At 39.7% G+C, this 20077-nt stretch overlaps 1 protein-coding gene and 1 long non-coding RNA gene across 6 annotated transcripts in view; one reads left to right on the top strand and one right to left on the bottom strand.

Moving 5' to 3' along the window:
• LOC119501437 overlaps window positions 1–20077 on the top strand; it is a 152858-nt gene that overhangs the window by 29710 nt on the left and 103071 nt on the right. The window contains exons 5-6 of one of the 4 annotated variants that reach the window (XR_005209824.1): window positions 3318–3433; window positions 4951–6080. The exons of 2 other annotated variants lie outside the window; for them this stretch is intronic. This is a non-coding gene — a long non-coding RNA (uncharacterized LOC119501437). Of the gene's footprint in view, window positions 1–3317; window positions 3434–4950; window positions 6081–20077 lie in introns of those variants that run through there. One more of the 4 variants, XR_005209825.1, reaches the window with a different exon arrangement.
• Window positions 1–20077, bottom strand: part of grin2ca (glutamate receptor, ionotropic, N-methyl D-aspartate 2Ca) — an 88863-nt gene that overhangs the window by 24357 nt on the left and 44429 nt on the right. For both annotated transcript variants that reach the window (XM_037791772.1, XM_037791773.1), the window contains exons 3-5: window positions 18891–19492; window positions 11755–11869; window positions 3288–3499 (exon numbers count right to left, since the gene is read on the bottom strand). In XM_037791772.1, coding sequence (XP_037647700.1) covers window positions 3288–3499; window positions 11755–11869; window positions 18891–19492 — 929 coding nt within the window. The remainder of the gene's footprint in view (window positions 1–3287; window positions 3500–11754; window positions 11870–18890; window positions 19493–20077) is intronic.

Below are 20077 nucleotides of genomic sequence, written 5' to 3'. Positions count from 1 at the left end.
TCGGCCTAAAATATCCACTACAAGTCAAACTGTAGTTTTAAAAATGTCTCAATCAGCGCTTAAAGTATTAACATCCGTCAATGTTTATTAACAAGAATTTAGATTACTTATTAGTTATTTAGGTCACTAATCCAAGAAAAATGGCCAAAATTATCTGGTTCCAGCTTCTCAAATGGGAGGTTTTGCTGCTTTTCTTTGTTTTATATCATTTGTAAATTGCATATTTTGGGGTTTTGGACTGTTGTTAGGACAAAATAAGCAATTTAAAAACGCCACTTTGGGAGGTTAAAATGGGCATTGTCACTATTTTCTGTCATTTTACAGACTAAATAAATAATCAAATAATCATAAAAACAATCCACAGATTAGGGTTGCACAATTATGGCCAAAATGATAATCACAATTATTTTTTTATCAATATTGAGGTCACAATTATTTATCACAATTATTCATAAATCTTAGGGACAAAATAGTTTTATTGCACTTTCCCATTTAAATAAACAGAGCACTGCTTTCCCTTCCACGTTGTGCTACATTCCTGCTAATGTACAAATCTTCGCAATCAAAATAAAACAAAATAAAGTTCTTCTTCACTTGAATTCAGTGCATTTTGGTTTTGCCCGTCTGCTCTCCATTACATAACAGAGAGAGCAGACGGGCAAAACGGGTAATATTACTCTTCTACTTTAGACTGCAGCTGCAACATTCAAGAAATGTACAGTTTGCCGCTGCAGGGTGCGCTTGAGGTGATATGGGGTGGAATGTTTTTATGAGCAGAGTATACGCATTTTAAACATCAATACCGTGTTCACCATGTTAATTTAATGGTGGGAAACCAACATCGTGAACGTGATTAATATTCGATTAATAATGCAGCGCTACCACAGATTGATAATTAATGCATGTAATCTATAGATGCAGCCCTATAGTCTCACTATGAGCTCTATCTTCACTTTGACTGTTGAAAGTGTGGAGGAGAAGCATCTACCTCTTCACCCTTCATTGGTCAATGTTTCTCCTTCAGCTGACCAAAGTGCAGATTGCTTCATTGAACTTCTTATTGACTTTATCTGCTTCTGCCTATGATTTTTTTTTTTTTTTTGCCGCTCTATGAAAATGTGCAATTGTCCAACAAGGGGAGTTATGCACTTTTTATACTGGCAGGATGATTTGGTCAGCATGAGCGATAAAGCACTACAGTCCTCCATAACACTGAAGGGACGCGATCCTCATCTTGCGTTCCCCCTCATCTCGTTAACACTATTGTCAGTAATGGATAATGGCCGGCGCTCCTCTCCCCCACTAATGAACACCAATATCAGTCTCTAGGTGTTCAGGATTGATGACATGGCCTAATCGTCCCATCTAATTGATACCCCACCATGCAGCACATATATTTCCCTGATTGGGTCACAGGGTGATCCCTGGGATATTACACTCTGGCCAAGCAGCCTAATGAGTATCTCACCTCATTGAGTGATAAGAAGTCATGCCTGGGCTAATGGCAGGGGAAGAGCCTCTTAATCTCAAACCTAATGGTGCTCTCAAGTTAGATACCAAATCAATTAAGATAGCATGTTAACATGTGAGAGTGCATGTGGGACTGTACACTTATATAACCTGGGTTTGCAGAATATGGTGTCTTTGACTTAAGATGGTTTGGTTACATCACATTATTTGATTTATTATGCAGCAGCATTTTCTATGAGCAGAACGTTTCACTTTAGGGTATAGAGATCATCTATAGGACCAATGTGTTTATGTTTAAATTAAGAGCATAACATTGAAGATCCAGCTCTTATCGTTGCTAATTTTGCTGTCAAAGTGCACCAGATTGAAGCATAATACTCTAAATGTAGCTAATAATCTAGCGTAAATATTCCTGTATTTTTTCATATTGCAATGTCAGTTTTTTCCAACATTGTGCAGCCGTAATATGTACATTAGCAGGAATGAGCACAGCGTGGAAGTCAAAACAGTGCTCTGTTTATTTTAATGTGAAAATGCAATAAAATATGTTGTGGCTAAAATCAATGAATAATCGTGATATCAATATTGATCAAAATAATCGTGATTATCATTTTGGCCATAATCGTGCAGCCCTATATTTTAGGTGACTTGTCTTTTATATACATTTCCACTAATTTCAGTCTGACATATCTGATATATATATTCAATGACTTTGGGATCTTCAAAGTTCTGTCGTTCCGATTAAACATGCATTTTCTCCAATCGAGCGTATGGTTTGGTTTTGAACCAAAATCTGGTTCTAGGTCGATAAAATTCCTGAAATTGCTTTCCCTCCATGGGACAAAAAAGACTATATAAGATCCAAGGATGACAGATGTTTTATTAAATCTCCTCTTGCTCATTTTATTAGCAGGGTAAAAAACACTCAGGTACTAGCTTTTTATTTTTGGGATTCATTCCAGGGATCATTTGTCAGTGTTGCCCCAGTTTTGCCCAATGTTATTCTACAATTCTCTGGTTCATCAGTGAAGTGTGTTAACTACACAACAGACTGGATTCTCTACTAACAGTAACAAACAGAGTGACGGCTGACTCATAAGAACGGGTCCAACGTGGAAGGTCCGCGTTACATACAGTAGGTCAATTGGCCAGGGCGATAATCAGTTGATCCCTAATCAGGACCTATCTCTATCAAGCAAATATCTTCTCAAAAATAATCAAAGTAATTAGACTACAGCTGTTTTTATGCTTGCGTGCTGACGACAGTTGTGGCCGGACCCATTATGTTTTCGGGTTGTCTGTCCGTACGTACCATTCTTGTGATAGCGATATCTCAGGAACGCCTGGAGGGAATTTCTTCAAATTTGGCACAAACGTCCACTTGTACTCAAGGAAGAACTGATTATAATTTGGTGGTCAGAGGTCACTGTAACCTCACAAAACACATTTTTGGCTATAACTCAAAAATGTATACAGTATGCTAACTATGACAATTTCACACTAATGTCTCAATGGATAAAGTGATGTAGCGATGACATTTTGGACAGACATGGATGTAAACTGCAACTTGATTGGTTCCCATTGAGGCGGTAATTCTACATGTAGTTTACAGTTTGTCAGCTAAACCTAATCACATTTGATGGGAACACACAATTATTCAGTTCAATAAGCGGATTCAGTTGATTTGATAAAATGCTATAAAAAAAAACCTAATTTTAGTTGAACTGACCCTTTAAGTTCTGAATGTCTATGTGCTCTTCTTGCTTGTTATCTTGATATGAGACTATTCAGTGTTGTTGAGCAGCAGCATCACTTACGTCTCCGTCTTGTTGGACTGTCGTCGGCAGGGTACGGTGTTGCTGACACATGTTCCAGTCTGGGGGTCCACTGCCTCCACAATGACGAAGGGCCTCTCCTCCAGCGTGGCCACCGTCAGATGCCTGTAATCGGACACCGGCTCAAGGTAGGAGCCGTACCGCGGCCACACGGGGTATCTCATCTGCAGGATCCCCATCTCGAACGTCCCCACCTGAAGGCGTTGAGAGTTAATGGGTGAATCAACGCGAGCCAGTGAAAAATCTCTGTGCCAGATGGTTACCATACGGCCATATTGCCTCTCATATATCTCCGATGAAACTAGTGAGGACACAACTGCATAACACGGTCTATCTCAACCTCCAATCTTAATACAATTGTTCCCAATTCTCTAACTCTATACCTTGTTATCGCACATCCTTGTGATTTGTGCATCTGGACCGGGTGCAGCGAGGAGGGTTTCAGTTCATACACAGTTTAGAGGAAATTGATTTTTGGGTGACTGGGGATGTAGAGAGCTCAATTACACATCTCATGCAACAAAAGCAATTCCACCCTCTGCTATATTACCAGTTAGCTAATTAAATTGGATGTTGTGGGGAAATGAGCGTTCAAGCAAGCCGAATACATAATCAAGATCTGAAATTAAACATTTATTTGAAGAAGCCGTGACCTGTTTAGGACCATGTTCCACAAATGTGCCCCTCTGACTCTCACTGTTTCAATCATGCTGGGAAATGAAGGAATAAAGGTCGCAGAGGACCAATTGAACTCCAATTAACTAAAACACCAACTCATCCCACCAATTGTTAACTTAACGCTGAATCAGATGGGGCTATTAAATGCTGCTTTGGCTGCCAAGCATCCAGACACAGTAATGAGAAGGAGCTACGGTCGGTTTTTAACATGTTGTCATGTTGCAAGGGGATGATTAGATTGAAGTGATTTATCATCAAAACACTCCACAGTTCTGATGATTTGATATGAGTATCGCTTAACTGCATTTTATTTAAAGAGTTTTATCACATGCTTTGCAGAGGCCAGACGCTGTAACTAGTAAAGGCTGAAATGATATTTCTAAGATTAATTATCCATAAAAAAATAGTCAGGGATTTCCATTTACAAGGCAGTAATTAACAAAAATAATTGAATAATCAACTATGAATAAAAACATAATAAATTAATTATACATTAACATAATGTAATTGATTATTCATTTAACGGTGGAAATAAAACTAAACAAAATTAACATATTTGTTTCCAGCAAGTGCGTGTAATTACTTAATTTTTACGTCCACTTTAGTTTGAGTTTTCTATTTTCAACTTTTCTTTTCCTGCTTTATTTATTGCACATACTTTAAGACCACATACAATTAATGAAAGTCATGTTTGGAGTCTCAAGGAAATGTTCCCACTTTGATTATATATGATGCAAAACTGTGACAATAGCCAAGTTTCCAATCACATATTTTGAAGTATCGCATTAGAAAAGCTGTACGAAAATGGCAAAATTTGATAAAACGTCCTCAATTGCACAAAAAAGTTTTAACGCTCACTTGAGGTGGTTTTTGCCTTTTACAAAATAAAACTTAATGTACTAAATAGTATATGGAAACACATTTGCAAACTAATTCCTGAAGACCTCTCTTTATGTTTCTCTCGTAGATGATTAGATGGCCAACCTCTACTTTACTGGAGGATTACAGCCATGCGTAGCCTATAGCGCCAACTTCTGTTTATTCACTCCAAACCAGTTGATGGAAACGCGCCTAATTCACATTTTCTTTTTTGAGACATTTCAATAGTTCACTTGACAATTGAATGGAAACACATCTATTGATACGAGACCCATCATGACACCTGTATGTGCTTGTTGAACATGTTATTCTTAAACCATTGGCATTAGTCTGCTGCTATAACAGCCTCCACTCTTCTGGGAGGGCTTTTCACAAGATTGTGGAACCTGGCTACAGAGATTTGCTCTCATTCAGCAGGAGAGTGTTAGTGAGGCTGATGTTGAGGTCTGGATGCTGGTATGTGTTTCAGTTCATCCTAAAGAGTGTTGAATGGGGTTCAGGTCAGAATCGAGGTCTTCCATATCAAATTTGGAAAAACATTTATGTAGGGACCTGGCTTTGCATGGTTGAAACAGGAAAGGGTCTTCACCAAACTGTTGACACAAAGTCTGAAGCAAACTGTCAAAATATCATTCAATCTATAGATAAAGATTCCTCTTAATTGGAAGTAAAATGCCTTGAACCAAACAATGGAAAGAGCTCCCTAAGTACACAAAATAATGGACATTGGCGTCCACATACTCAGGCAGAAACCTAAACCCAAGTAGGTCAGAGAAATGTATTGTAAAGTGACAAAAGTGACTTATTGTAATCTGTCAGCCCGTTCGCACGAAATGGTGTATGAATGCCACTATAATGCGCAAGGTATTTAGCATGCAATAAGAACGCCTTTCTTACGTTTTATGTCATTTGTCTTGTAATCTGTACCGACTCCAATGTAAGCGCTCCACGTAAATATGCTACGATCAGAGCTAGTGACGTTGAATACAAAGCGAGAAAGATCGTTTACGGCGGGCGGGTGGGTCGGTGGTGGGAAGTGGATGGGTTATACAAACACACGACTTTTAACTAGGAGACTGATGTTCGAGACCGAAGTTTTGTTTTGTAAGTTAGTGACATTTGTCACGTGTTTTTTTGTGATGCTTTTGTTACGTTGTTTCCGTACGTATTTTGCTTAGTTTACGTACTTATTTTAAGCCCAACCATGACATTTTTCCTAATCCTAAGTGGTTTTGTTGCCTTAACATAACTGCGGACGGTACCATAGTTTTGTTACGCGGCATAAAAATGACGCTTGAAAAGCCTAAATGTGTCCTCATGACACGTTTAATCACCTTGTAATGTCGTGCTATTTATACGCCTTCCTGTAAGACCAGGTTGAATCTATTGTCCCTATACTCTAAAAGACCTGCTGTACTTTAGCTTATTTCCAGTTACTGAGAATACAATAAATCTCTTCCAATATCATCTGTAGAATATAAATATTTTTCCGTTCTAATAAATCAATAAACCGGTATCAGATCAGTCTCTCCCATAAAATAACCTATAGTCTTGACAGGAAGCTGAATCTGCACAGTTTACCATGTGGGAATGGTTGTGTCCCAGTTACAGGGGAGGAATAAGAGATGAGAAGAGCAGTTTCTGCCTCTTTATCTCCTTTTCTGTAGATGGATCGATTACACTCAGAATTTACTTCTGGTGGTGAGGTCGATGAAATGTGAGCAGACTAACATTTAAACCTTGGTCTGTTTATTTCACAAACCTTCTTTCCTGGAGGGCTAAAAAAAGTGTCAGTACTCTGGACAAAATGTTTTATCTCCCACATAATCTCTGCTGTTTATGCAGGAAGGGGGACAATCCTGTCTGATCACACCAGTCAGTACAGCTTGTCACAATGAAATGAAAAAACTGAAAGTGGTGGGGGTGGAGGGAGGGAGAGGGGGAGTGCAAATATCCCAATTCTCTCTGGACTTTTCAGTTGTTCCTCTCTCCTGCCAGTCATATTGATCCCACTATCGCTCCACTCATGGGCTTTTACTCAAGTCAATCAGAATTTCAAATTCAAGGAAAATATACCGAGATGAAAAGCTTCATGTCCCTGCGGCTGCTCAGACTGTGAACATCTTCATTGTTCATTCATTTTGAAAAAAACACCCCCCAAAAATTGTGTCTCGCTTTACGCAGCACATTAAAAAGTGATGTCATGACAGGAAGAGGAAAACATTATTCAAATGATCTGTTTGGAAAATTAAATATACAATGACTGTCACTCCAGTAGCAAAGTATGTTACAAAAAAATCCATTGGGAAAATACTTCAATTAGATTTTTTTTGTTGGCTTACAAACCAACCGGCGAGACTGTAATTTCAGGGTTTATGCGTGTCACAGATATACAGCCAGAAAACAGCAGCTTTTCAGTCCCGCATATCACCCTGCCAGATAACAGCAATGACAGGAACGCTCCCCATCCTCCTCCTGGTCTCCTTCTCTCTGTCGTAACTCTCTTTTGTCATGCTCTGCCTCCATCTTCCCAAGTTACCTTGACTTTTAGATCCAGGAGGAAGTCGGAGAACCGGCTGAATAATGACTCTCGGGAAGTAGCAAATTACAGCAACTGCATTAGATAAGAGCGTTGCAGTGATTTAAGTTTAATAAATACAAAAGGTGAGGAGTCTAATGCGAGGTATCGGTCTATAGAGTGTCAGGCTGAGGCTGGTTATACGTAGGTGATAGAGTATATGAACGTAACAGAGAGGCTGCCCTGTAAACGTGAACAATAAGAAGGCTGGCAAAAAGGCAATCAAAAGATGGAATTGATTTTCAGCTCTGAGAGAAAAGACGCCAGAGGCAACAGAAAGTTAAGCACAGAAAAAGTATCACCTGACACAGAATTTTTTTTCTGGAATGAGGACAATGTTGTGCTCTGAAGGAGTGAGAAAAACGTTTTTTTTCCTCCCAAAAAAGGTTTATGTAAAGGTCAGCATGGTGGAAATGAGTGCTGGAGTCAGGGTGAATGAGAGGACACATTTACCTTCAACTCAAGTCTCTCAGTAGTAGTAGTAGTAGCAATCTGTCAGTAATGAAATGTGTTTCTGATTGAACCATAAACTGTTATAAGACGTGGACATAGTTTGTGTACCATAGTTTTGAAGCCTCGAGTTCGGCATTTTTGACCGTTGACATTTTGGTATTAAGTCGTCGCCATGTTATTTTTTTGCAACAGAAGTAACACGAGAGGGTGGAGCTAAGCACAACTGAACGCTGAATACGATATTTTACCAAAGCTTTTATAATTAACTTTCATGAAAAACACACTGTGAAAGGGTTAAAGTTGTAAGATGAAAACACGGACAACTCCAAGGCCGGACAACGCCGTGGTAGCGACCTGTCAATCACAAGGTAGCCACGCCCTAAAGCATACCCCGCTTTATGGTCTATTTGACTCTAAATGGGTCCATAATTTACTGAATGAATATCATGCTGTATTGAAGAAGACTTGAAACAAGCGATTGAATGTTTGCTGAGGTAATAAATCAAGTGAAAAGTAGGGTCATTTTCTCATAGACTTCTATTAGGGTTGCATGAGTATGGCCAAAATGAACATTAGTAGTTCTAATTATATATTATAAGCTGCTTAGACCAAGTGTTCCCTCTCTAATATCTATTTTATATTGCTGTGAAAACATCTTCAAACAACTGGATTTATTCAAGTTTCTCGCCAAAAACTACATTTAAAAGATTACATTTGAATGCATCATGACAGTATTACAATTTACCATCGCCCAATACAAATCTTTACTGAGTAGAGCTTGAATGCATCATAACGTGTTCCGTGCTGTCGGCAGACGAGTCGCAACATAATAACTGTCCGATTAAGTTAGTTGTTCCAAGGTTGCTTTAAGGTTGTTCCTTCACGGCTTATTTTGGATTTACAGTTTTGGACTTCACTCACGTTGAAGAACTTCCACACCGACGACATGTTGTGTTACGTTACAGACTGTGCCACTGTTTGCCAACGTAAAACCATCATGTGGCGTCTGCACATGTATGTGTGATTGGAAAACAATCTAAAATTTGAGACTACTGAAAACCATCCCGCTTTGATTGGCTGCTGATTGACTGTTAATCTCTAGCTGTTAGTTTGGGAAGCACTTGATTTATGCAGCAGAGTTTTCTACGAGCGGAGCATTTTAAACCCCAATATTGCAGTCGATCATGTTCATTTAATTGTGGGAAGCCAAAATCGTGATCGCGATTAATATCAACCAATAACATTGCGTTATCTCCACATGGCGCCCCCGTACGTCCCAACGCATGTAGATAAACTATAGGCGGAGATCTCCAGTTGTCTGGTATCGCATGACTAACATCAACCAAATTGTTTGGCTGTATAAGTAAACCTTTTCATATGACAGTGATGAATCCAATCCATCTTACTGTCACTGAATTCATTTTGATTTCAGTCCTTTAGAGTCTGTACTCATTTCATAAAGTTGGAGGAGACCGTGTAACACTTCTACGGTGTTTTCCAGAGCCAACTGTCCTGTTTGTCTTTGATGGCACAGAGGACGAGGATATTAAGATGGTTAGAAACCTGCCTAATCTACTGAGAGTGTTGCAGGGGAGAACAATGCCCTTCAATGTGTACGTCGTCCAACAGCAGGACAGGAGGCCCTGAGAAAAGTGAAAGACAAAGCTGCAGCTCATGAAGCTCAGGAATACAACAGAAAGGAGAAGGAAAAGTTTTACTTAGAAGGTGATCAGTATTTTGTTACCTGCTCTCTGCAATCTGCTCATTCATTTATTAGTTGATTTATTTATTAAAGATTGTCTCAATTGTTGATGCCACACAGTTTATGCTGTTTTCTGCACTGCATTCTCCAGAAGTGCAGTGCAGAATTGTTGGCAGAAAAAAATCAATGTCATATTTTTCATCTGATAGATATGAAATGAATAAGATTGGTAGACCGGGAGACGGACACAGCGCCTCTTAAGTCCATCAGCGCCCCCCAAATCCCTAAATTTCAAATTTGAGACACAGTTACACCTGAAATTATTAGTTTTTAGATGAGTGGTTGAAGCTTTTTAAATGTTGGGTTTGCTGCTTTTCTATGTTTTACGTATATCATTGTAAACTGAACATCTTTGGCTTTTGGACTGTTGATCGGACAAAACGGTTTGTCTCAGGGCTCTGGGAACTTGTGATACTATTTTTGTGATATTTTTATGGATTGAATAATGATTTCATCAACATTTGTCATGGAAAGATTAAATAAAAAGTAACCTTTGAAAACAGAAACGATGATATGATTATGATAAATGTATAATAATGTAATGGAATTTTTTTCAGTGAAAATGAAACGATCGTATGGAAGACTGATACATGGTCAAATGACCTAATTACTCTTTTGGCAACCCGCAGGCATGTGCAGAATCATATATTTAGCTCCAGTATCCTCATCAGTAGTGGAGTTGCTCATACTGTGCCCTGCGGCTGGCAGTAAATGATGGATTTAACCCGTTTGTGTATCAGGTTGTCTTTGCAGCTGGGCGTCTTGTTCGGCACTTCCACCACAGCACCCCTGCATGCAAAGCACTAATCTTGTTGGTTAATGGTAATTAGCGTAAGGTTTTCTAAAGGAATATTGTTTCATTAACATTGTCTGATGTTTAAGATGCTCGTCTCAGGCTAAACCCAGACTATGGCCAGTATTTATGTGAACAGTTGAGTGAATCCAGCTTCTGAAAGATCACAGTGCTCTTCAGTGGAGAGAATAGTTGGCAAAAAAAACAGTATGGTGAGTGGCTTTGTTTAAACAGCAGAGTTTAGGAATGACAACTGTGTTTACTGAGGAGAGTGAATGTTGTATTACTGAAAGGCAGGATGTGTTAACAGGAAACACACCAAACTACTCTTTTTTTTTTTATTGGAAATTCCCTTTTAAAACCGTAACTGTAGTGGCACTGTGTTCAACAATGGTGGTTGCCAGTTATTCTTCTGTTTATTCCAAAGGAGCTGTTAATGTAGATTACATGACAATCTCTTTTCAAATCCATCTGAATCAGCAATAATATCTCACAATAACTTGACAGACCGACATAACATTGACTGCAAATAAATACACCACAATGCCCAGACATTATTTTTTCTAACAAATATCTATATCATTGGACCAGCTGCTGTATTAAATCATACACTAAATGATTTCTGTCTGCTTCCATAACCAAATAGCTTCCCATTAGCTCAGAGTTTTATATACAATATATTGGAAATTAATCTGCAGTAGCACCCAAAAACATAAATCTAACATAATTAGCTTTGAGACCCTTGCGGCTGTTTACTTTGAGCGTGATGTTTAACTAAACACCTTCTATTCAACCAGTGGAGGAAGTCAGCTCCCTCCAGTCTGATGTCCACATCGCATGCACCCCCTGTGGTTAAATTAATGTTTCCAATCTCCAAACAAGTCAATGAGGCGGCACGCTGCAGCAAAGTTACCAGATAAATGTGTGTGCGTGGGCTTTCTTTTAATATCTTTTTGAAGAGATGGAGGGTAGGAGTAAGTGGCGGAGGTGTGTGTGAAATGTAGTGCTGTGTATGTGATCAGGAAACAATCCTTCATTAAGGAGTTTATTGGTATCAGTGGAGCTCCGACTCCTCTAACTGGTCTTTACAAAGAGACCAGTGATGTATGAAATCACTTTGCCTTTAGCATGCATACAAAGACACAATGTAACTGCAACACAGCTCTTCTGTTTTCGTATTCTACGAGTTACATAATGGTTTTTGTGCATTCCGTAACAATAACAGAGAAATATATTCAGCGTGCACACAAAAAAACTCTGGATTTTCTGAAGTGAAATATGTGTCACCATGTTGTGAAAAGCTCACCTTGTCCCACAGTCTCTCTCGGTCCAGAGTGATAATTATCATGGCTGGATTCACCAGGTAACCGTTACTGTTGAAGGAGAAGTCATTGTGTTCCCAGGTTACATTCAACATGTGCCTGTAGAGAATCAAAACCCAAAGAGTAAGATGATGAGTGACTTCAACTTGAAAAAACATAATTTGCAGTTTCCTGTAATCAAACCCTTCTATACTGTGTGTTCTGATAAAAACATTGAAAAATGCCCATCATGATGTCCTAAAGCTTAAGGTGAAATCTTTTGTATGACCAACAACAGTGCAAAAACACAAACATATTTAGCTTCCTATCACATAGTAGGTGTGTAAGATTGATACACTTGAGTGTCTCGATATTATGTTTTGTGATACTTTATCGATTCTCAAAAACACTTGATGCAAAGATTTGTAGCAGACAGTGGTTCAGATTGTACATAAAGTAGTGCTGAATGTTACGGGGATTGTGATAAATACAAGGCAGATCCCACTCTTGTGATTGCATTAAAAACAACAACACTACTTTTTGGTGGTGTGTTCTTTATACTATGTTTTCCTAAAATTCTATTTAAAGAAATCGCAGTATATGACCTTGCTTACAGTATTGCAGTATATCACAATATATTGAATCGTGTATCATGATGCTTATCGGATTATTGCCAAAACACAGTCCCGTCACATAGACAAAGAAAAGCAGCAAATCCTCACAATTGAGAAGCTGGAACTTTTTCAAGTGGAGCGGCGTTACAACCAGTTAAAAGCCAAAAGTTTCATGGCTATAGGAATGGAAATGTCGGTCCAATTTTGTACAGACATTCATGTTCCCCAGCAGATGTATCCTACTGACTTTGCTGAACCCCTGACGTTTCCTCTAGCGCCACCATGACGTTGACTTTTCAGTTCATATTGAAATATCTCGACAACCATTGGCTGGTTTGCTGTGAAATTTGGTTCACACATTCATGTTCCCCTCAGGATGACTTTTAAATCTAGCGCCATCACCAGGTCAAAATTAAAATTTGTCCAATACAAGTATTAGTAGTATCCTGTTATGAGATTTGAACTTTGAACATTTGAACTCCCAAATATTAGAATTAGTCATCATTAGTCACCTCCCTGCAAACGTCCCTCCAGGTATCTACCGATGTATGTGTTCATTTCACCCTCCCATTTCTCCTTTTATACCTGAGGTACTGTTTGGGGTCATCGAGAAGAAAATGAATTATGCATTTTCTAATAGTCTGACTCACCGGATGTAGACTGTGGGTATCAGCCTGCCTTTGGCTGCCTATTTAAGCCGGCATTCTCCTCCATCCCTCTTTTGCCATCTGCTCGATCTATTTTGCAAGGGCACCGTAGCTGCATCCTGTGCTTAGCGCCACCCAAGATGAATGTGATTGGTTTATAGAAATACAAACAAACCAGATCGTTTTTACCAGATGATAATGTGTGGAGCCAGACGCCTCTGTCGTAGTCTGTATATTTTTACCGCTAACGCAAAAAAAAGATAGTACGTGTAATGTGGAACAAAAGTTCACAAGTGCCGCCTGGAAACTTTAAACTGTATGCTGACAAGCCTAATAGTAAGGCTGCACAATTAATCGAATATTGATCGTGATCACGATTTTGGCTTCCCACAATTAAATGAACATGATTGTGCGCATTATTGACATTTAAAATGTGCGTTCTGCTCAAAGAAAACTGCTGTATATCAAATCAAGCTCTTCCTAAACTAACAGCCAGCCTCCAGCTGGTGATCGAGATGTTTTGGCTTCACTTTTGGTTGTAGATATTATCTATGTGTTTATGATTAAATTGAGAGCATAAAATTGTTTATCTAGCCTCTTAATATTGCTAATTTTGCTCTCAAATCAGAATCTTTGTTTATTGCCAGGTATATACTAGGAATTTGCATTGGTTCGTTGGTGCAAATAAGCAGTAAAAATAACACCAGAATAATTAAGATGTTAGAATGTGCACCAGATTGAAGCATTTAACTTTAAAATGTAGCTAGGAAAAGGGTATATGGTAAATATTCCTGTATTTTTGCATATTGCAATATATATATAGGAGAAAAAAAAAATATTGCAATTGCAGTTTTTTCCAACATCGTGCAGCCCTAATTTGTACAGTTTGGAAGCGAAAGCAGTGCTCTGTTTATTTTAATGTGAAAGTGCAATGACAATATGTTGTAATGTCATAATTATGTCATAAAATCAATGAATAATTGTGATAAATAATCGTGATTATCATTTTGGCCATAATCGTGCAGCCTTACTTAATAGTAGCATACTTTTTGAGTGCTATTCAGATACATATGGCACATTATTTTATACTTTTCATGTATAAATTGGTGCCTCTGCCAGGGATAAAAATGAATCACGAAATTGCATAATTTAAAAAAAAGAAGTCCCCAAGACCCAGGTTGCTCCTCGCCGCACAACCTGGACATCAGTAAAAAAAAAAAAAAAAAGTTCAGTCAAAAAAATGTTCTGACCAGCACCCATGGACTACTTTTCTAACCTCAATTTGCAATTCTCTAAGGAACTGTTGTGTTGGAGGAGGCTTTTTTCATATTTTCCTGTTCCTTATGTGTTGTAAGAAACTGTCTCAGTTGTATGGAACCATTGTAGACTGATTGGATAATGTCACAAATGCCTCGTCAAGCTGCGTTGACAAGAAAAGAGACACACACTTTCCCACTTTCAGCTTCTGTACTGTGAAGAAAACGTCTCTCTCCTTTTAATTCCATTGTGTCATCACTCACATCCTGTTATATTAGACCTGCGGCGCTGCGCTCTCACCTCACCCGACACTCCAGCAGAGGTGATGAAAGCCTGCTGGGAGGAGAATCGCCTTCAGCTCTGTCTGTGTGAAAAGCCTATTTAATCTGGTAATCTGCAATAATCCCATTAACAGGTGAGCCGACTCATTATCAAAAGCTCGTTTGAAAAAAAGAAAGCTCCAATCAAGTGAGGACAAATCTGAGAACCGCGGGGGATGTTAATGTTTGATCTGGCTGAAAAAAGAAGAAATGACTGACTATAAAGTTAATGGAAAGTGCTTTGTTCTATCTCGCCGACCTTCACGTTACTGAAGAAAGCCGCTGCTGCTCAAATCGTGCCTGCCGGGTTTAGAAAAAAGTCTAAAAGGAGGGGGTCGTACAGTATCAAAGCCTGAGATAATGTTCACTATTTCCACTTTTTCATGGACGGTTTGGGTTTACAAAAGGAAAAGTTGTCTCCCCTACGGCTCTGAAGACTCCAAAAGAAAAATCACTTCTGACATCAGAGGGAGAGAATGGTGTTTCATAATGCAACAGAATTGAGTGACGACGCTCCTGTCCCGTTAGCGGCCCCTCTGTGACCATCTACAACATCACACATTCACAAACAACACACTTCCAATCTCCCTGAATGACCTTGGTTCATAATATATGAGCCAAAAGCTGATGCTGGAGCAGTTTGGCTCTTCCCTTTGCTGATTAAAACATTTTTCTAACAAAATAGGATTTGCTGCGTGTGTTCCACGGCACAGATGGCGTCAGATTGCTCTTTTGGGGCATGGTTTTAAATGAGAAGACACGCCCTTATCCATCGTCACCAAACACCCAGGGCTTTATTAGCACCTCCGAGAGAGATACAGTAGGGGGGCCGCTCAGTGCTGAGGACACGAGGAGGAAGATGGCAGCGGGACAGAGGACACAGTTCGGGAAAGTGTGACAGTCGCTATAAAACACCAAACAGATGGGTTGTCTTGAATAAATAAACAACTTTTGACCTGTTTTTGCTAGGTCCCATAGATGTAAGTCTGATATATAAGGAATTAATGAGAATAGTTATTCCCAGTCTGATCCCCGACCGTCAGACAACATCTTTAATATAAAGCCATAGATCAGAAAATACTTGCATGAATAGAGTTATTTGGGGAGCAGTGACCTATTTTACTTGTTTAGGTTAAAGGACTTAAATTAGGTATGTGCCGATCAATTTTTTTCATATTTCGCCCCTGATCCCGAGCCAAGTCATTTAATATTGAGTATCTGCTTATACCAAGTCCCGATTCGATACTTCTATTTTCTTAGATCAGTCATTTTCAAAGACTGGGTCGGGACCAACAGGTGAGTCACAGATTTTATTAGAGTCGCCAAATCAATTTCTTCTATCGACTTTTATTTCAGATTTACACCGATCAGCCATAACATTAAGACCACTGAGAGGTGAAGTGAGTAACATGGATTATCTCAGTACAATGGCATCTGGCAGTGGATGGGATATATTACACATTATTTGTGATGGAAGCAAGAAAAATGGGCAAGCGTAAGGATGTGAGCGACTTTGACAAAGGGCCAAATTGTGATGGCTAGACGACTGGGTCAGAGCATCTCCAAAACTGCAGCTCTTGTGGGATGTTCCCGGTCTGCAGTGGTCAGGACCTACCAAAAGTGGTCCAAGGAAGGTGAACCGGGGCGGCCAAGGCTCATTGATGCACGTGGGGAGTGAAGGTTGGCCCGTGTTGTCCGATCCAATAGAAGAGCTACTGTAGCTCAAATTGCTGATAAAGTTAATGCAGGTTCCGATAGAAAGGTGTCAGAACACACAGTGCATCAAAGTTTGTTGCGTATGGGGCTGCGTAGCCGCAGACCGGTCAGGGTGCCCATGCTGTTTTAATGTTATGGCTGATCGGTGTATATTTGGAGTACACCTTTGAGCCACATTAGGGAGCCTGAATGTTCGTATTGTTCTGATAATTGTAGCCTACTTACATATGAAAGGCTAGTACTCATTGCGTTTGTTTTACTGATGAGAGAATAGAAAAACAAGGGCCTGTTAACTCCGCCTAAATGTACTTATTTGGTCTCATTTATAAAGTATTTAACGTGTATATGTTTCCAATAACATGCATAATACAAAGCTGTTGTTTATCAAACATATATTTCGTTCTTTTCATAATTTAAAGATAAGGCCTATTGTGAATTGGGTCACGATGGTTTGTCATTTTTAAAAAGTGGGTCTTCAGAAAAAAGATAAAACACATAATACAGCTGCACAGTGCACACTTCTAGTACATTAAAGTTATTAAAATCAATACAGTGTATATGCTTGACAATTGAATAGCTCTGCAATGCATTGCATTAAGGAAAAAATGCCTGCATCCAAACTGTTTCTTAATGTTTTTTAATTTTATCTTACAAAATAAAGTATAAAATAACTCTATGTAATCTTTTTGCATTGTAACTCTCTCGAGGGAATTTCTCTCTCCTTTTCAAAGTGTCCTCCAGTGTTTGTTGCTTCGGTGCAGCTGTTGAGTTACCTGAATGAACTGTATTGTGTTACGTGTTTATTTACGTCGTCTGTACATCTTTTGCCTCGGTTACATGAATTAATTACTCTTGGCTTTTCGCTTGTGGTGCTTCTGTTGCACTTGCAGTGGCGTGTTGAGTGTGGTTTACGTCGGCTCTCTGCCGCCGTCTGTCCGCGGCGAAACATAATGCTCAATACATGACAGCAAAACGCAAGAGACTCTCACACTGAGCTGAATTGAAACGATTGCAATCAAATTAGGGAACTATATAACATAAAGTCTCATACTGGCAGACTCATACTTGGAGCTCAGCAGAGTGAGACGCACAGCGGAGAGTTGGAGAGTTGACGGCGGCAGCATTGGTTGCGTTGCTGTACATGAAAGCTTTGCGAGTAAAAAAACACCTGTGTTACAGATGACGTAAAATTCAGAATCAGATCAGGCTTAATGGCTCAATATAGCCGATACCGATCAGTTAAAAAATGCCTCGATTGGCCCTGATACCGATCTTTGAGATTGGATCTGCACATCACTAAATGAAACAAGTGTTACTCCTGAAGATTGTCTTTTTGTTGGACTTGGCTCTTCTTGCTCAGTTGCAGCAACATTTGATCACATCGAGTGCATTTTCATTATACTCTGGGGTTCAATTTAACATGAAAGCATTATACTTAGTGTCTAGTTTATGTTTACACACAACAAACGAGACACCATAGAGTACACATGAGATAGTCTAAAGCTACAGGGGTTCATAACTCATGTTCACCGTTAGCACTATTAACAGCAAGCCACTGCAAAGTTGTCTCCGTAGGAAGAGCCACCACTCGGTAACTCACTGTTGTCATTTTTCTAAATGTGAGTTCAGGCTTTGTCAAAAGAACCATAACTGGCCAATAACTCTACTTTTCTTCTTTTAACATGCATCATGTTTGTGCTCCTGTGTGTGCCATACAAGAAATGAATGCCCAACCCTGCCACCGAACATGGAAAATCCTTTATAAAGACTAGCATTTACAAAGAAATGTAAATACCAGGAGCGTGACAAGCCATATAAATAAAGGCCAGTCGCTTAAAATGCTAGGGAAATATTGAGCAGGGTGGAATTACGTCTACTATAATAGCTGACATTGTAAATTCAACATAATGTGAATTTCCACAGCACTAAGTCAAACTCCCCAAACTGCTGCTGTAAGTTTCTGTTTTTAATACAAAATGTTTTAATTTGTTATGTAATATACTAAGCTATTATTCTAGTATATAGAATCAATTTCCAATTGCTTTTACTTTGCTGTTTCTTTGAAGTTACTGTCAGTAAAACGTAACAAGTCGATGGTGCCTTTTGAGCTGCCTAAGGGCTTTTATTGTGAAACATCCTTGCAGGAAGTAGGCCTGCCACGATAATTACTTTTATCGGACGATATATTTTCCCAGAAATAATTGCGCTAAACAATATTATTGTGATTTTTAGACTATTTTATGCCACTGATATAATGATAATAGCATCATAATGCACCCTATAAAAGAGCAATGAACTTTTAATTCATAAGAAAATTCAGACGGACAGAATTGGATGTGAACATTTTTTTAAATATTCTAAATTGCCACGCATCGTATGATAAGTCGATAACGTAATTATCGTGACAGCCCTAGGAGGAAGTGTCGAGTTTAATTGAGGAAATGAACATAATCCTGAATTTATCAAGACAAAATGTAAAAAATTGAGGTAATTTGTAATTTTAACAGCAACAGGAAACAAAGAAGCTTCTAAATCAAATCTGATAAAATACACTTATAAAACGGTGCATATTAGGCAGAAAGCCTACCTGAACAGAGTGTCATTAGTAGCAGATGGCTTGACGGGGTTGTGACAGTCACTCTGGCCCTCGGGAACAAAGCCTCTCTGTTTCCGAAAGCTCTGCACGCCTTTCACCACGATGGCCACCCCGTCCCGCACCCTCTTCCTCAGGCTCATCCGCCACCGGTCTGTGATGATGCTGATGAGCCCCACGGGGAAGCTGTCAGGTGGGAGGATGTCTGGGTTTCCCACTGCCAGGCTGGGGATAATCCAGATGTAGCCTGGCCCCACCAGTCCGGCCTCTTCGGCCATGCTGAACAGGTACTGAGCCTCTTCGTGGGAGCAGTACACCAACAGCACCTGGGCATCGATCTGCTGCAGCAGCCTTCGCGCCCGGATGTCGTTCATGCCATCGGCGGACATGTCGAAGGTCAGCACGTCCTGCAGGTCCCATATGAAATAGCTGGTGTCCGTGAAGGACTTAACGTAATCCACGTAGGTTTCGTAGCCCGGGTACAGGCTGGTTATGACCACAAAGCTGTCCCAGTTGTACTCCTCCATCACCTTGAACATGCCGTTGATCTGCTGCTCGATGGAGGAGCCCAGCTGGAGGAAGTTGGAGCCCTCGCCCTGGAGGAAGAGGAAAAAACATTATCGTGAGGAGATGAAAAATGTATCAAGACCTTTATGGTTAGTTAAACGACTGCACGCCATTTGCCCCTTGACTAACAAGCAAGATTAACACATCTTAATTCAATTTGTATTACGTGCAGTACGATCTCTGAAGGACCCTCTTTATTCCTGTGAGGATACACAGGATTTGTGCTCAGACAAATCACACGTAGAGAAGTGAGTTGCCCAACTAGTAGGGTCTGTAGTACCGCTTGGACAGGAGTTAAGTGGTTCTGCTTTATTTTGCTCTTCCAGAGGCCGCAGACCCATTCATCACTTAAACTCACGTCTTACTTTTGCCGTGCAAACACTGGCCGTCATCCATACTTGCAAATTCAGAGGGATGGCACTATCACTGCGGCCAGCGCCGGCTCTGCGTTTTCATCTTTCTTTTCTGCAAATGCAATGACCTTGAGAGAGGAACGAGGATGGTTTTATTAAAAGAAGTGGAGAGGAGGGAAAAATATATTACAGCATCTTGTGGCGTGTGATACGTCTCCCTTGAGATTTTCATTAAAACAGTGTTCTCCAGTCTTTTAAAAC

The sequence above is a fragment of the Sebastes umbrosus genome, chromosome 14 (genome assembly GCF_015220745.1).
Source record: "Sebastes umbrosus isolate fSebUmb1 chromosome 14, fSebUmb1.pri, whole genome shotgun sequence".
NCBI classification, from domain to species: domain Eukaryota; kingdom Metazoa; phylum Chordata; class Actinopteri; order Perciformes; family Sebastidae; genus Sebastes; species Sebastes umbrosus.
The sequence above is the reverse complement of the archived record's forward strand: the minus strand, read 5'-3'. Positions and strand labels throughout refer to the sequence as shown.